The sequence below is a fragment of the Hemicordylus capensis genome, chromosome 5 (genome assembly GCF_027244095.1).
Source record: "Hemicordylus capensis ecotype Gifberg chromosome 5, rHemCap1.1.pri, whole genome shotgun sequence".
Classification (NCBI taxonomy): domain Eukaryota; kingdom Metazoa; phylum Chordata; class Lepidosauria; order Squamata; family Cordylidae; genus Hemicordylus; species Hemicordylus capensis.
The window spans coordinates 224,817,686-224,831,091 of record NC_069661.1 but is presented as its reverse complement, the minus strand read 5'-3'; the positions used below and the strand labels follow the sequence as shown (position 1 = coordinate 224,831,091).

General features: G+C 41.2%; 1 protein-coding gene across 1 annotated transcript in view; it reads right to left on the bottom strand.

Annotated features, from left to right (window-relative positions):
* Positions 1–13,406, bottom strand: part of NUAK1 (NUAK family kinase 1) — a 72,838-nt gene that overhangs the window by 16,509 nt on the left and 42,923 nt on the right. The window contains exons 3-4 of the mRNA XM_053254321.1: positions 3,973–4,124; positions 2,709–2,774 (exon numbers count right to left, since the gene is read on the bottom strand). Of these exons, the coding sequence (XP_053110296.1) occupies positions 2,709–2,774; positions 3,973–4,124 (218 nt within the window). The remainder of the gene's footprint in view (positions 1–2,708; positions 2,775–3,972; positions 4,125–13,406) is intronic.

The window sequence follows — 13,406 nt, the reverse complement described above, 5'->3', positions numbered from 1 at the left end:
TGAGCAGCAGTCCTGCTCCTCCTCCAGCCGGTTCCTTCCATCCCCCTCACCCCTCTTGGTCACTCCTCCATCCCTTTACTCCATCCCCCTCACCCCTCTTGGTCATGGCTGCAGTGTTGCTGGTGCCTATTGGCCAAGCTGCAGCCCCCTATCTCCAGAGACCTCCTTACCTGAGCACTGCTCCTGCTCCTCCCTGCACCAGCAGCAGCAACAACAGTTGACTGGGTCCTTCCTTGCTGCTGCTGCTGCAATGGCAACTCATTCCCCTCAAGCCGCTGACAGGCTAGGGCCTGTCCTTCGCCCTTCGTTCTTTCTCTCTTCTCCTTCCTTCTTTCTCTCTCTTTCTCTCTCTTCCACTCGCTTTTCCCCTCTGTCTTTCTCCACCCCCCCCTGAGTTAACAGATCTTGTTCATCTTGTTTCCTCATCTAATTCAAACAACAGCAGCCTCCTTCTCCAGAAGGGGCACTTTCCTCCCTCACGACCCCTCTCTTCACAGACCCCTGCCCACTATCCTTTTATATATATAGAAGATTCCTCTCCTCTACAATCAAGAACATCTTCCAACCAGTAACAGTTGCATTCCAACTAACCTTAACCATCACAGGCTTCTCTCCCCTATCTGCATATGGAATCCCCACTGTCCAATCATCACAGTGCCACAGGCTTCTCCTGTCTGCATATAGAATCCCTACTGCTCAATCACCATGGTGCTTCTGCTCTCACAGGCTCCTCCTCCCTATCTGCATATGGAATCCCCACTGCCCATTCAGGTGCTTCTGCTTGCGAACTCTCGCAAGGGCTGTCACACACAGGATTAGCCACAGGTATGCCTTAGAGAATTATATATTTGGATTAGTACTGCAGGAAGATCACGAAAGAGCAAACACTTAGGACAGGGCTCTTGACTATAAATGCCCCAAATGAGTGAGAACTGTATGCAAAGTATCATATAATTAATACAGTTTTTTGGAGCCTGTCAACATGCTACATATGTACAGGAGCAGAGTCTGAAATTGGTGGTTGACATCCCCTACTAATGGTACAGAAGCACAGCATGCGAAGCTCCACCACAGTCTTTAATAATGCATAGGAACATAGGAAGCTGCCATATACTGAGTCAGACCAATGGTCTATCTAGCTCAGTATTGTCTTCACAGACTGGCAGCAGCTTCTCCAAGCTTGCAGGCACGAATCTCTCTCAGCCCTATCTTGGAGATGCTAGGGAGGGAACTTGAAACCTTCTGCTCTTCCCGGAGCAGCTTCATCCCCTGAGGGGAATATCTTGCAGTGCTCACACATCAAGTCTCCCATTCAGATGCAACCAGGGCAGACCCTGCTTAGCTATGGGGACAAGTCATGCTTGCTACCACAAGACCAGCTCTCCTCTCCGAGTTGTGCTCTGTGTGTGTGTGTGTGATTTTCACAGATTCCCCCTTCCGCTGGAAGTGCTCTCTGTGACCTGGAAGTCACTCCCTAAGGGTCATGCAATTCTCAGGGACCTACTTTCAGATTGCAAAAATAGCCCCTCACAGGTGTGCTGCACAACTCTGGATTACTAAACACTACGGAAGTGCTTTGCATGATGTGCCTCTGCACTGTTAGTCAGGATGTTGGCTGGTATTTATTACATTCTATTTATTAGAGTTATGTTTCATTTTTCTTCCATCATGAAATAATTACTCTATGGAATTTGTTGTTACAGTTCAGATGGCTTTAAAAGGCAAGTAGACAAATTCACAGAGGACAAGTCTACTAGCGTACTTGATGATGGCTACATGCTGCTTCCAAGTTCAGAGGCAGTATGCCTTTGAATACCAGTTGCAGGAGAGGGAGAATGCCTTAATTCCCTGCTTGTGGACTTTCCAAAGGCATCTGGTGAGCCACTATGGAAAACAGGATGCTGTAATAGGCAGGCCTTGGGTCTAATCTAGCCAAGCTGTTCTTACGTTAATTCACAGAAGTGTTTATAAGGTCCCTAGGCAGACTCCCTTCCAGGTACTGACCAGAGCCTGACCTGCTTAGCTTCAGGAAGATGGCTGCATCATGTGCCTTCAGATCAGGCTCTGGGGAAATTTGGTACCAAGGTGAGAATAGCCTGCCTCAGATAATTAAATAGTTGAAGGTGAAACTTGGGAACAGCACTAATTTCCCAGAACAGCACCACATATCTTGTATCACAGCCATTTTTCCTCCAGGAAGAATGAAAAGGTCATTCCCATGCTTTCAGTAAGGATTTTTGACATAGCTATGACATCACCAAAAGCCAATCTGAAAGCTATCATTGTGCCTGGAGTTCTAAGGCCATTTCCTAATGAAGGACATGTGCTTTGCTTTCATTTATTTTGAAACTGGATTTGCTTACTTTTCAGAAGTGATCAAAAAGATGTTCACAGTGCTCTGGAGGAGGCACTTGAACCTTGTAGGTCAATAAATTTTTCATGTCCCCAGCAGCCAGCAAAAATACCATCTGTAAAGTAAATTGTCTTGTGTGGGGATTCTACTGTTTCTGCTGTTGAATTGCTATTACTCCTCTTGAGAGGAGAAAAAGACCATTCCCTTGCCTTCAAATAGAGCTTAATTTAATTCTTAAGGCCAATAAGGAAGAACAGTCACTACACCCCATTTATACAGTTGCTGAGCAAATTTTGCAGTGGCTACTATAAGACCCCTGGATAAAAGGTTTTCAGACTACAGAAAAAAGCTTTACCTTAATATTACAGCTGTCATCGAGAAGAATATTTTCCAGTTTTAGGTCCCTGTGGACAACACCATTCTGAAACAATAAGAACAAGAACCAAGGTAAGGATGGACAGAAAAGAGGATTTGTGGAGGAGGGCTTAATATTGGATGGATTCAAGTAGTGAACCATCAGGGTGGTCTTTGCATTTACACTTCAGTCATAACACTTGCAACCTAATAACTCATGACAGAACATGTATTAGTCACTTACTGTGTGGTTAAGGGAAGAATGACTGGAATCTGTCCTCCCACAAAGCCTGTAAAACAGCAGGGGGACTCTTTTCGGAACTCAATTCCAACCCCAATCCTCTCTTCACTGTGTGAATGTAATATATTCTTTCCAGGCACCAGAAAACTGTGTGTCTCCATGATATTAGTCTTTGCAAAAGGTCCAGTTCTTCCAGTTCCTGGCCTTTTAGGCGTGTTGAGTGATATCTCTGAAAGGCTGTGCTGCTGTTCAAATCTGAGTACTGAGACGTAACCATGTCATGCTCATGTCACAGCTTCTTCAATGCCGTCAAAGCCACACAGATATTCACCGCAGATTTATTTATTTATTTAGTGGCGTGAAGTGAGAAAGCTACAACCTCCTTTTCTTTCAGTGTTTTAGCTTAATGAAAGATTAAAATAATCCTTCTTGGCTGAAAAAAGCTTTCATTACAAATGATTTAAATAATTCTTTAGATGGCCCATATACAGTCATTACATGACAACAATTTACCCAGTTTTAACAGTTCTGCAAATGACTTTTAAATACATCTTCATATCTTAAGAGATGAAAAATTTAACCCTGTCATCATTTTTAGTTTTTGCTTGTGGAGCACATCTCAAGGTATGAAATAGTTTACAATTTTGATTTTTCACAAGTTTCACATATACAGTTTACCCACTGAAAGTCTACAATTCTTTGTATATGTAATGTTCTTTGCAATGTATACTACAGGATATTGGAAGCAATTTGTGACCACACAATCAGCTGTCAAGTGTGATGCACTTAAATATAAGTGAAAAACTATGTAAGAACAAATAAATATATTCTTCAGTGTGAAATGTGTGCCTGTGAAAGTGCCCTCAAGTAACCTCTGCAGGCTCTGATCACTTTTGAACTGAAGCCCAGTTGTAGTTGCTATGGAATATTTTTGCTTCTCTGATCATAATCCACTGAGGACATGGGAAACAATGTCACCACATGAATCCTCCAAATGTGAATCTGGCTGAAGTCCTTTGCTCACCTTGTGGCAGTAATGCACAGCAGAGACAATTTGCCGGAAGAAGTGTCTCGTCTCCCGCTCGTTTAGTCTTCGCCTTTCACTGATATAATCATACAGTTCCCCTTTGCTGGCACATTCCATGATAATCACAATTTTATCTTTGTTCTCAAACACTGCAGATTACAAAGAAAAAGGCAGCTCTTTTAATTCACTGAAAGACAGGCACATAAAGATCAGCCTTTAGTTTGCAGAGGTCGGGGGTGGGTGGGACACTGATCTCTCCTCATTCCCACTACTGCAGCCTGCTTCTTCCACAGCGCTGTCCCAGATGCGTTCTAATGACCTTTAAAGCAAGGGAAGGCAAGCAGAGCAGCCGTTCATTGGTTCTGTGTTTCTAGACGCACAGAGAGAGATAGCACAACACAACAATGGCAGCTGAGCTTCTGCTCTCTTTCTCTCACACCCCTTTCTCTCTCCCTCCTTCCATGGCCATTTAAGCTAGGAGGGAGCAAGGAAGGAAGGAAGAGAAGCAGAGGGAGATCAAGAGAGATGCAGGTACAATTTGCCACCTGATAACTTGCCTGGTGGCACTGGCTGCAAAAGATATTACAGAAACATGGTGAACTATCAATATAGCACAAACCTCCAGCATGCTTGAACAGGGCTTGGTCAAGTGCATGGATTCTCAGCTGGCTGCATGACCCTCTGGGACATAATTTCAGGAAGCACAGGCAGCTGAAGAGGGGAGGGGAGGGAAGATAATGAAAAATTGCCCCTCCCCTGTTTCACAACAGAAAATGCTGGCGCCTCAGCACAGCATTAGTCTGGATGAGAGTCAATCAAGGTAGGAAGATTTTCTTTTCGTTTTTGCTTCATTCAATACAGAGACACATCTTACTGGAGTAACATTTTGTTTGGCAGATCTTCCGCGCTAATTAGGTTATCTTAAGTTAATACAAGTGGTTTTAGCACAAATGGTGCACTGCCTTAATACGACGAAAAGAGAGCTCACTAACAGATATTTTACAAATATGAAATACAAAGTCACAGTTCTCAACACTTAGTTTCATTTTCAGACGTATCTTCATATGAAGAAGTGATACACAGTCATATGTATGACTTATGTCATACGTATCTTCCCATTTTATCTTCACACATTAAAACCAGTTATCTTCACAGTTCTTTAAGCAGGGGCTACTTTGACAAAACACCTTCAATGTGGGAGCCATTTCCTATTGCGTTGGCCTCTGTGTTGTGTTGAGCTTTTCCTATAGTATAGTTCTATAGGAAATGCATTGGGAAGGACTGATGTGCAACTTCCAAGTCAGCACTGTGACTCAAGAGTGCTCAATTTCTCTTAAAGAAGCCCAAATGGTGCTGGGCAAAGCTCAGCACTATACAGTGGGAACTGCCACTTCTGCATGGTGCCACACTTCGGGTCAATGGGAGCCACCACTGGCTCCCAAGCCTTGCAATAACATTGTATTAGTTGTATACAGTGTATCAAACTCTGTGTTAAACTATATATAGCAAAATTTTGTTCTTTCTTTCTCACTAAAATTTTCAACATAATAGCTTTTATATATGTGGATTTGTGTATGGAAAAGAGAGTGAGCACACAATTAGGAAGCAGCCGGATAAACATTGGCTGCTGACTGGTCGATTGCCTAACTGCTTATAAAGCACTGATTTGTTCCAGTGATTACACCCTCATTAACAATGAACTTTGGAAACTGTATGAACTGTCTCTGAATAGATTACATTGTAGCATCCTCTCCAAATTTGATAGAATAAAGTTTTCTAGGAAACAATTAATGTAATTGTTAAAATGGCCTCACTCCTTAGTGGCAAAATCAGTAAAAAAAAAAGGCTCTTATATTTGTAAAGGCACAGGCTAACAATCTGACTAACCTTTTGTGGATGTGCCAGGTTTTTCTGTGTTCTGAAGGAGCTATTTTTGGCATTTTTCCTGAGAGTTCCCCAGATCTCAGGGCTTGTCCCTTCCATCAGTCAACAGAAAAACCTAGTGAATCTGCAGAAGGTTACAGTATAGGCACACAAAAAGTACTTTATCTTGTAGAACAATGCATTGGCAGCAATCCACAACTATTGCCAATGACTGACCAAAAGCACTGATTGTTGATTTGCTTCAGGCAAATCTCTTTCTTGGCCCTGGTACCTGAGATTTGGAGAGATTGTATAGGAGGGTCTGTTGTTACAGCTATGACCTGCCTCCATCTTCTACAAAAGCAATTTTTTAAAAACTTCAGTATCCACTCCTATACAGACAAGTAAAATTACTTGAGCATTTAGTTATTATTGAGCTTGTTAAACCATACCAACTAAAAGCATTCAAAACAAAAATGGCATTTTAATTGGTAAACTCAGAGAGAGAGAGAGAGAGAGAGAGGCATCAAGGAATACAGACAATTTAGAAAAGAAACCCCAAAATGAACCTCATTCTAACTTCTCTGCTCGGGCTCTTAACTGATGGAGCTTTTGCTGAACCAGCAGTAAGATGTAAAACGTTACAAGGCTAAGAATTGTCATACTCCCACCATCTCACAAGAAGATGGTGGGAGATGGTGTAAGAGCAGAAGGTTTCAAGTTCCCTCCCTGGCTTCTCCAAGATAGGACAAGATTTATTTATTTTTAGGACAAGATTTTTTTTTTATTGAACCAACAAATGACCAAAGTATACAGTACGTTGCCAAAGCACAATTATATACAAAGTGGTTGTTTGTACATGATATATCTACAAAGATTTACACACAAGGGCTGAGAGAGATTCCTGCCTGCAACCTTGGAGAAGCTGCTGCCAGTCTGTGAAGACAATACTGAGCTAGATAGACCAATGGTCTGACTCAGTATATGGCAGCTTCCTATGTTCCTAAATCATGACAGACAGCATTTCCTCCAAGAGTGATTTCTGGTACCTTATAGGAAAACCCTCTCTTTTTCAAAAGGATGCTTTTACAAATATAATCTTTGCTTTGAAGTTGTTGGCTGATGGAGGCCATGGGGACAGAGCATAGTGTCATGTGCAGATTTTGATCCAGCCAATGGAGAAGTTGGCCCATCAGATGTTTTCTTAATTATGAGATGCATATGGAACAGTAAAGGCGACCACTACCCATGGTGATGTTCCTCACCTCCCCGCAAGTAGCTGGATAGTTACCAGGCTGTGCCGTCATCAAGGGGTAGGATCTGTATTCTGTTTGGTAGGCCATAGGCAGTCCTTGGATACATTTGCTCTTTCCTGGAATGTGACCAATCCACCATGCTCTCAGTTTTAATTTACACATAGCAGGCCTATCAATATTTATTCTTCAAAATATTATCATGCTGAAATTTGTCAAGAAATTCCATAGCAATCTGCAAAATATATCTTAAAAACAGGTTTTTCCATCACAGGGGAAAACAAGTTTTAGGGCACAGTACCTAACACAGTGTATCCCACATTGTAAGGCATGGGTCATCAGTAAGAGGTACACAAACAAGTCTGAATCTCCTTCAGAAACTGGCTGATACCCGAGCCATAACAGTTTCCCCCCCAATATGAATCACAGCTCTTTTAAGACTGTGCAGGAATTAGGAGGAAAAGTGAAGTGTAGATGTATATGGAAGTTAGAGAAGGAGTTTAGCAGTCTGAATATAAGGTAGAGCAGCCAGATGGAGATGGGCAGTGATGTTTAAGGGGGTAGGTCACAGAATACCCGCTGTGTTTATGTGGAGGAGCAGAATTTCATAAAATTAGAAATATAATAAATAGATTATAATAAATAAATACTCAGTAGCTGACATCCTAACTAATGAAGCAATGGTGCTGCTAATGGGTTCAGCTAATGCAGCACTGACATTCACACAGCAGATAGGGGGCAAATTTTGATGACACTCCCCCTTCCCCCAGAAACACTCTGTGTAGGGGCATATTTTCTTGTTGCACAGCACACTTCCAGGGGAAGAGGATGTCTCTGAAATTCACCCTCTGACATGTGAGTGCTGATGCTGTGTTAGCTGAACCCATCAACAGCACCAGTACTTCATTAGTCAGGATGTTGGTTGATGTTAGAAGCTAAACTGAAGGTTTCTATAGGTACTCCAGAGATCTGTCATATTTATGTGCCATGGACTGACTACTGAAACACAGTTTAAGAGCCTCAGCTGTTGATTTTTAGAAAATCAAGATTCTAACTGCCATAGTTTCCTAGAAACATGAGGATACAGTCTTTTGAAGTCTCAGAAATCAGATTCAGGCAGATGATTTTCCAGTGGTCAAGGAGGTGAGAAACTTATCCATGGCTATTTTTCCCCCGTAACACTGAGTATATTAGTCTTTCCATTCAATCTCCAAGCTTTTTCTTTCAACATCTCTTCCTGCCATCCAAGTCAATTACGCTTTTTAAAAAATCTGTACCTTGGAAGAATAAATTTTGCAATATGACGTATGCCAGTCTACTCATCTTACTCTGACCATAGATGGTCTTTTCTTGGTTTTGTCCTGGTTATTACAGAAGAAATAAATATTGCTATGCATGCACCGGAACTACATTTAATTCAATCCCCACAGAAGCCCGATGGAGGAAATCCTGAAAAAGACCCAAGATGTGATAGAAGACTCCTGCAGGATGTGGTGTATGTTTACTCCTTTCATGCTGTAAACCTTTCCAAAAGTCAATTAGATCTCCATGTAGCTAGAAGAAAGAGTTTATGTTCAAACACTCAATATATTTACTCTCCCCTCCTTAATTCTAAGAACAAATTTGTTTGTTTATTCTAGTGAATGCATATGTGTGTTTTAATTCCTTGTTTCTGGACAACTAATTGAAACCTCATCTTTTGGCTTGGGGTTTTATTAAAGGATAAAGAATGTAAAACTGGTAAAGAACTTCAGTTCTCACTACCAAAGATATGTCTGACTTGAAGTATATTCTGTATCAGCATCTCTCTCAACCCATTATTCTCCATCATAGCTTGTTCTACTATCATAATAACTTCTGAATGTAATCTGTCTACTTAACTATATTTAGAAGACTTGAAATGATGAACTCAGCTTCTATTCAGAACTCTAAACTTTGCACAGAATCTTGCTAGCACAGAGATTTCTTTCCCTACCTGTCTATTCAGAGTTCTGGAACTATACTGCATCCAATAGGCATAATATTCACTCTTAAAAACATACTTGCTCATCAAAAAGGAGAAAACCTTCTGGGGCATGCTGAAAACAGATTATCAACATAACATTTTATGTGAAAAAAACTGGAATGTGTACTAATGCAGGCTAAGTGAAAAACAAACAAGAAAGTTCTTCACTGCTTTGAGAATGTCTTTTGCAAATGTTTGTTTGCATATGTCTAAGATGGAACTAAAAGTAAATCATCATCCCTTTATATTTCTGTGCTTCTGGAATCCTAAACTGAGACTGAAAACTGTGGTTGTACAGTATTTTTTAAAAACGGACTTCCACCTTGAGGGCTGATTGCTTTCCGTTTACATGTAACCCCAGGATAAGAATTTTCGTTTGTTGATTTAAGAGAGGCAGCCAATCTCTTCACATTGGAACCATCTGAATTCTCCTCATGCCTTTGCTCTATATCAGAGCAATTTCCTAAATTAGTTCCAGTGTGTTGACATTCCTTCCATCTGGTGTCTTTCCATAAAGTGGTATTTTTATTACTCTTCTTACAGCAGCAGACAGAAGTACCTTTGCAATGATACAAAGTGCTCTTTTATTAAAGGTCAGCCAAATTAGAACGGCAAGTGTGTTTGTCTGTAATTTTAGGGACGTAGGATTGAATAACCTTTCCTTCACTAAACTCACCTAAAAGCCTCTCAAAGAATCATTTTTCTAGAATCATTTGAATAATGGAAAACCATTCTTAAGATTTAACATCTATTGCATCCCACTCAGAACAATGTGGCAAACTTTTCTAGGCCTTTACATTGTTAGATTAATGTTTTTAAAGGCATTATTAATTACATTTCAGGACTTTTAAGTGTTCATTTGTATTAAGAGGTACAAAAAATGTCTACTAGTTTCCCTAACCACACTAACATCTGATTAAACTGATAAGCATAGATCTAACATTACAAAGTCAGCGTGGTGTAGTGGCTAGAGTGCTGGACTAGGACCCGGGAGACCCAAGTTCAAATCCCCATTCAGCCATGAAACTAGCTGGGTGACTCTGGACCAGTCACTTCTCTCTCAGCCTAACCTACTTCACAGGGTTGTTGTGAAAGAGGAACTCAAGTATGTAGTACACCACTCTGGGCTCCTTGAAGGAAGAGCGGGATATAAAATGTAAAAAAAAAAAAAAAAAGCATTTGTCAGTGGGACTACTCATCTAACCAAGTCAACCAAGACACTTTGGGCACCAGGTAATCTGTACCAGTTTCTACTGATTTTAAGGATTTTCGCACAATGCCTGTGTGTTGCAATGTAATGTTTGTGCAGTTGTGCAAGAGTTCTGTTGCGCTAAATGCAAGAATTCCATGAATGCAGCTGCGCAATTGATGGGCATTATTTCTAATGGCCATCAATTGCAAACTGCATTTGCACAACTGCATTATTGCATTTAGTGCAACAGTCCCCCTACTCAATTGTGCAAACTTTATGTTGGAATGAGCACATAACGTTGCACAGTATGTCAGCCACTGTTTCTGTTCCAATGCTTAGGTTGTGGCCAGAGAGAATTTTCTCCCCTTTCTTCTTGAGAATCAACAACTGCCTTAACAAGAGCATACTGGGTGGCTGCACAAAAATGTGTCTTGAGAAGATTCTGTTTAATGTTTTTCTTGTGTTCAAAGTCTTAACAGAAAAATCCATAACTGACACAACCTCTCACCAACCACTAAAGTTGCCGGATCAACACTAAGAAAGTGCTCCTATACTTGCATAGATAGAATCTTATCAACTGAAGCTTTTCCTACCATTTGGAAGTGACTAGAGACATAGCAGCTCACAACATTCTGATCTTTTAAAGTCTTTAAAGGTTTAGGAGCTTCAAGGACTGCAAGATCTACCATCCAATCACTACCTTGTATAACCTTTACTTCCTTTAAAGGCCCCAATACACAGACCTCTAGTAGCCACTTTACCAGGGTGACAGTCAGGCAGGAAGGACCCCTTATGGTCCGTCCAGTGCTCATAAGAATACTATGTTGGCACAGAGTCTCAGTGGCTCTTATGCCAGTAAAGGTATGTGTGAGGGGCCTAACTCTGAGTTGCAGACCAGACTATCCTGGATCAAAGTGTGTGCCATATAAAAAGTATCAGGTCTCAGAGTGTTCTCTAAGGGCACCCCGTACAGCCACCTTGATGAAGCTAGGCAGGTCTTGGTGCGATCCATGCCTGCATGGGAGACCCATGTATGCCACCTTTGGTGGTGGGCTGTAGTTCAGTGGCAAAGCACCAGCTTTGCATGCAGAAGACCCCAGGTTCAAACCCTGGCATCTCCAGGTAGGGTTGGGAAAGACTCCTGTCCAAAACCTTGGAGAAGCTGCTGCCAGTGTAGACAATACTGAGTAGGATGGACCAATGGTCTGACTTGGTAAAAGGCAGCTTCCTATGTTCCTATCTTCAGGAAACCAAGGCAGATTGCCAGCTTTCTCTCCACCTCCACAGCTTTGGTTTCTTACAACAAGCAGTATTATTTAGGTGTTAATTTATATTGAATGCAAGGAAGTCAAGGGCTGTAGAGTGTGAGACTCTGGGGGTTATGTTAGTTTATACTTCTTTCATTTCTAATCATGGTCTATAGGAAAATCTATTATAAACTTGGGCGTTATCAAATGAGAACAATGGAAATAATATATTTAAAGGCTGAAATAAAAAGGAAGTGAATTAGATAACTGTTGCAAGATAGCGTTCATAATGTTAAAGTAACAAAACCAATCCATTGGCATTTTATTATGGGAGATATCTCAAATGCTTTCCATATCCAGGATGTTTGCTTTTTTTAATGAACATTTTAGATATACAGATGTGACATCCAGGGTGAAATTGTGTGTGGTTTTGCATTTTTAAAAACCCAGAATAGCAATGCTGTGAATTAGGCTTAGTGTGTCATTACCATATACAGGCAAACCTAAATACAGGGATCCATCTTATTTATTTATTATTTCTCTATGTAAACCACGTTGGAAACTCTTGTTGAAAAGCAATATATAAATATTTGTTGTTGTTACTCATGGGGGTTCCAGTTTTCGCCTACCACTGCGAGTAATGAGGCATTATGTCTATGGGGAAAGCGGGGTTAGGTTACAGAAGGGGGGGGACACAAAAAATGTGAAAGAACACAAAAATAATGTTTTTTGTACCATGTTTTTTGTACCCTATTGTACCATGCTCCCATGTGCTTAGGAATGCCCCCCAAATCTGCAAAATACCCCAACAAACTGCAAACAATTGTAGGGGAAAGATGGGGTTGATTTTTTGAAGAAATAAGCCACAAAATTTATTTATTTATTTAACATATTTGTATATCACCCCTTACCAAAGTCTCTAGGCGGTTTACAATAAAACAAACCAAGAAATTTTAACAATTAAAACATATTAAAATATCAAATTAAAATGCCCATAAAAACTACCAAAAGCGTGGTGTAGTGGTTAGAGTGCTGGACTAGGACCAAGGAGACCGGGTTCAAATCCCCATTCAGCCATGATACTTGCTGGGTGACTCTGGGCCAGTCACTTCTCTCTCAGCCTGGCCTACTTCACAAGGTTGTTGTGAGGAGAAACTTAAGTATGTAGTACACCGCTCTGGGCTCCTTGAAGGAAGAGCGGGATATAAAATAAAATAAAATAAAATAAAATAAAATAAAATAAAATAAAATAAAATAAAATAAAATAAAAAGCTTGGCTGAAGAGATGTGTCTTTAGTTGTTTCCTAAAAGCCAACAGGGATGGAGGAGCTCCAATCTCAGCAGGAAGTGTGCTCCACAGCCCTGAGGCAACTACAGAGAAGGCTCTCCTTTGAGTCGTCACTAGACGAGCTGGAGGCACACTCAGAAGAGCTTCCCCTAAAGATCTTAATAGGCAACAGGGTTCATAACAAAGAAGGCGTTCTCTTAGATACCCTGGCCCCAAACCGTTATGGGCTTTACAGGTAATAACCAACACTTTGTAAACCAACAGGTTTGCCCAGAAACCTGTTGGTAGCCAATGTAGTTTTTTTAAAACTGAAGTAATATGGTCTCTTTGGGACCTCCCAGAGATCAATCTGGCAGCAGCATTCTGCACCAATTGCAGTTCCGGACTAAGGCAGCCCCACATAGAGTGCAATGCAGTAGTCATGTCTGGAAGTTATCAACATGTGCAGCACTGTCTTAAGGTCACTCACTTCCAGGAAAGGACGCAGTTGGCGAATCAGCTGAAGCTGATAGAAAGCACTCCTGGCCACCACCTCCACCTGAGATAGCAGAGAGAATGTTGGGTCGAGAAGTACTCCCAAACT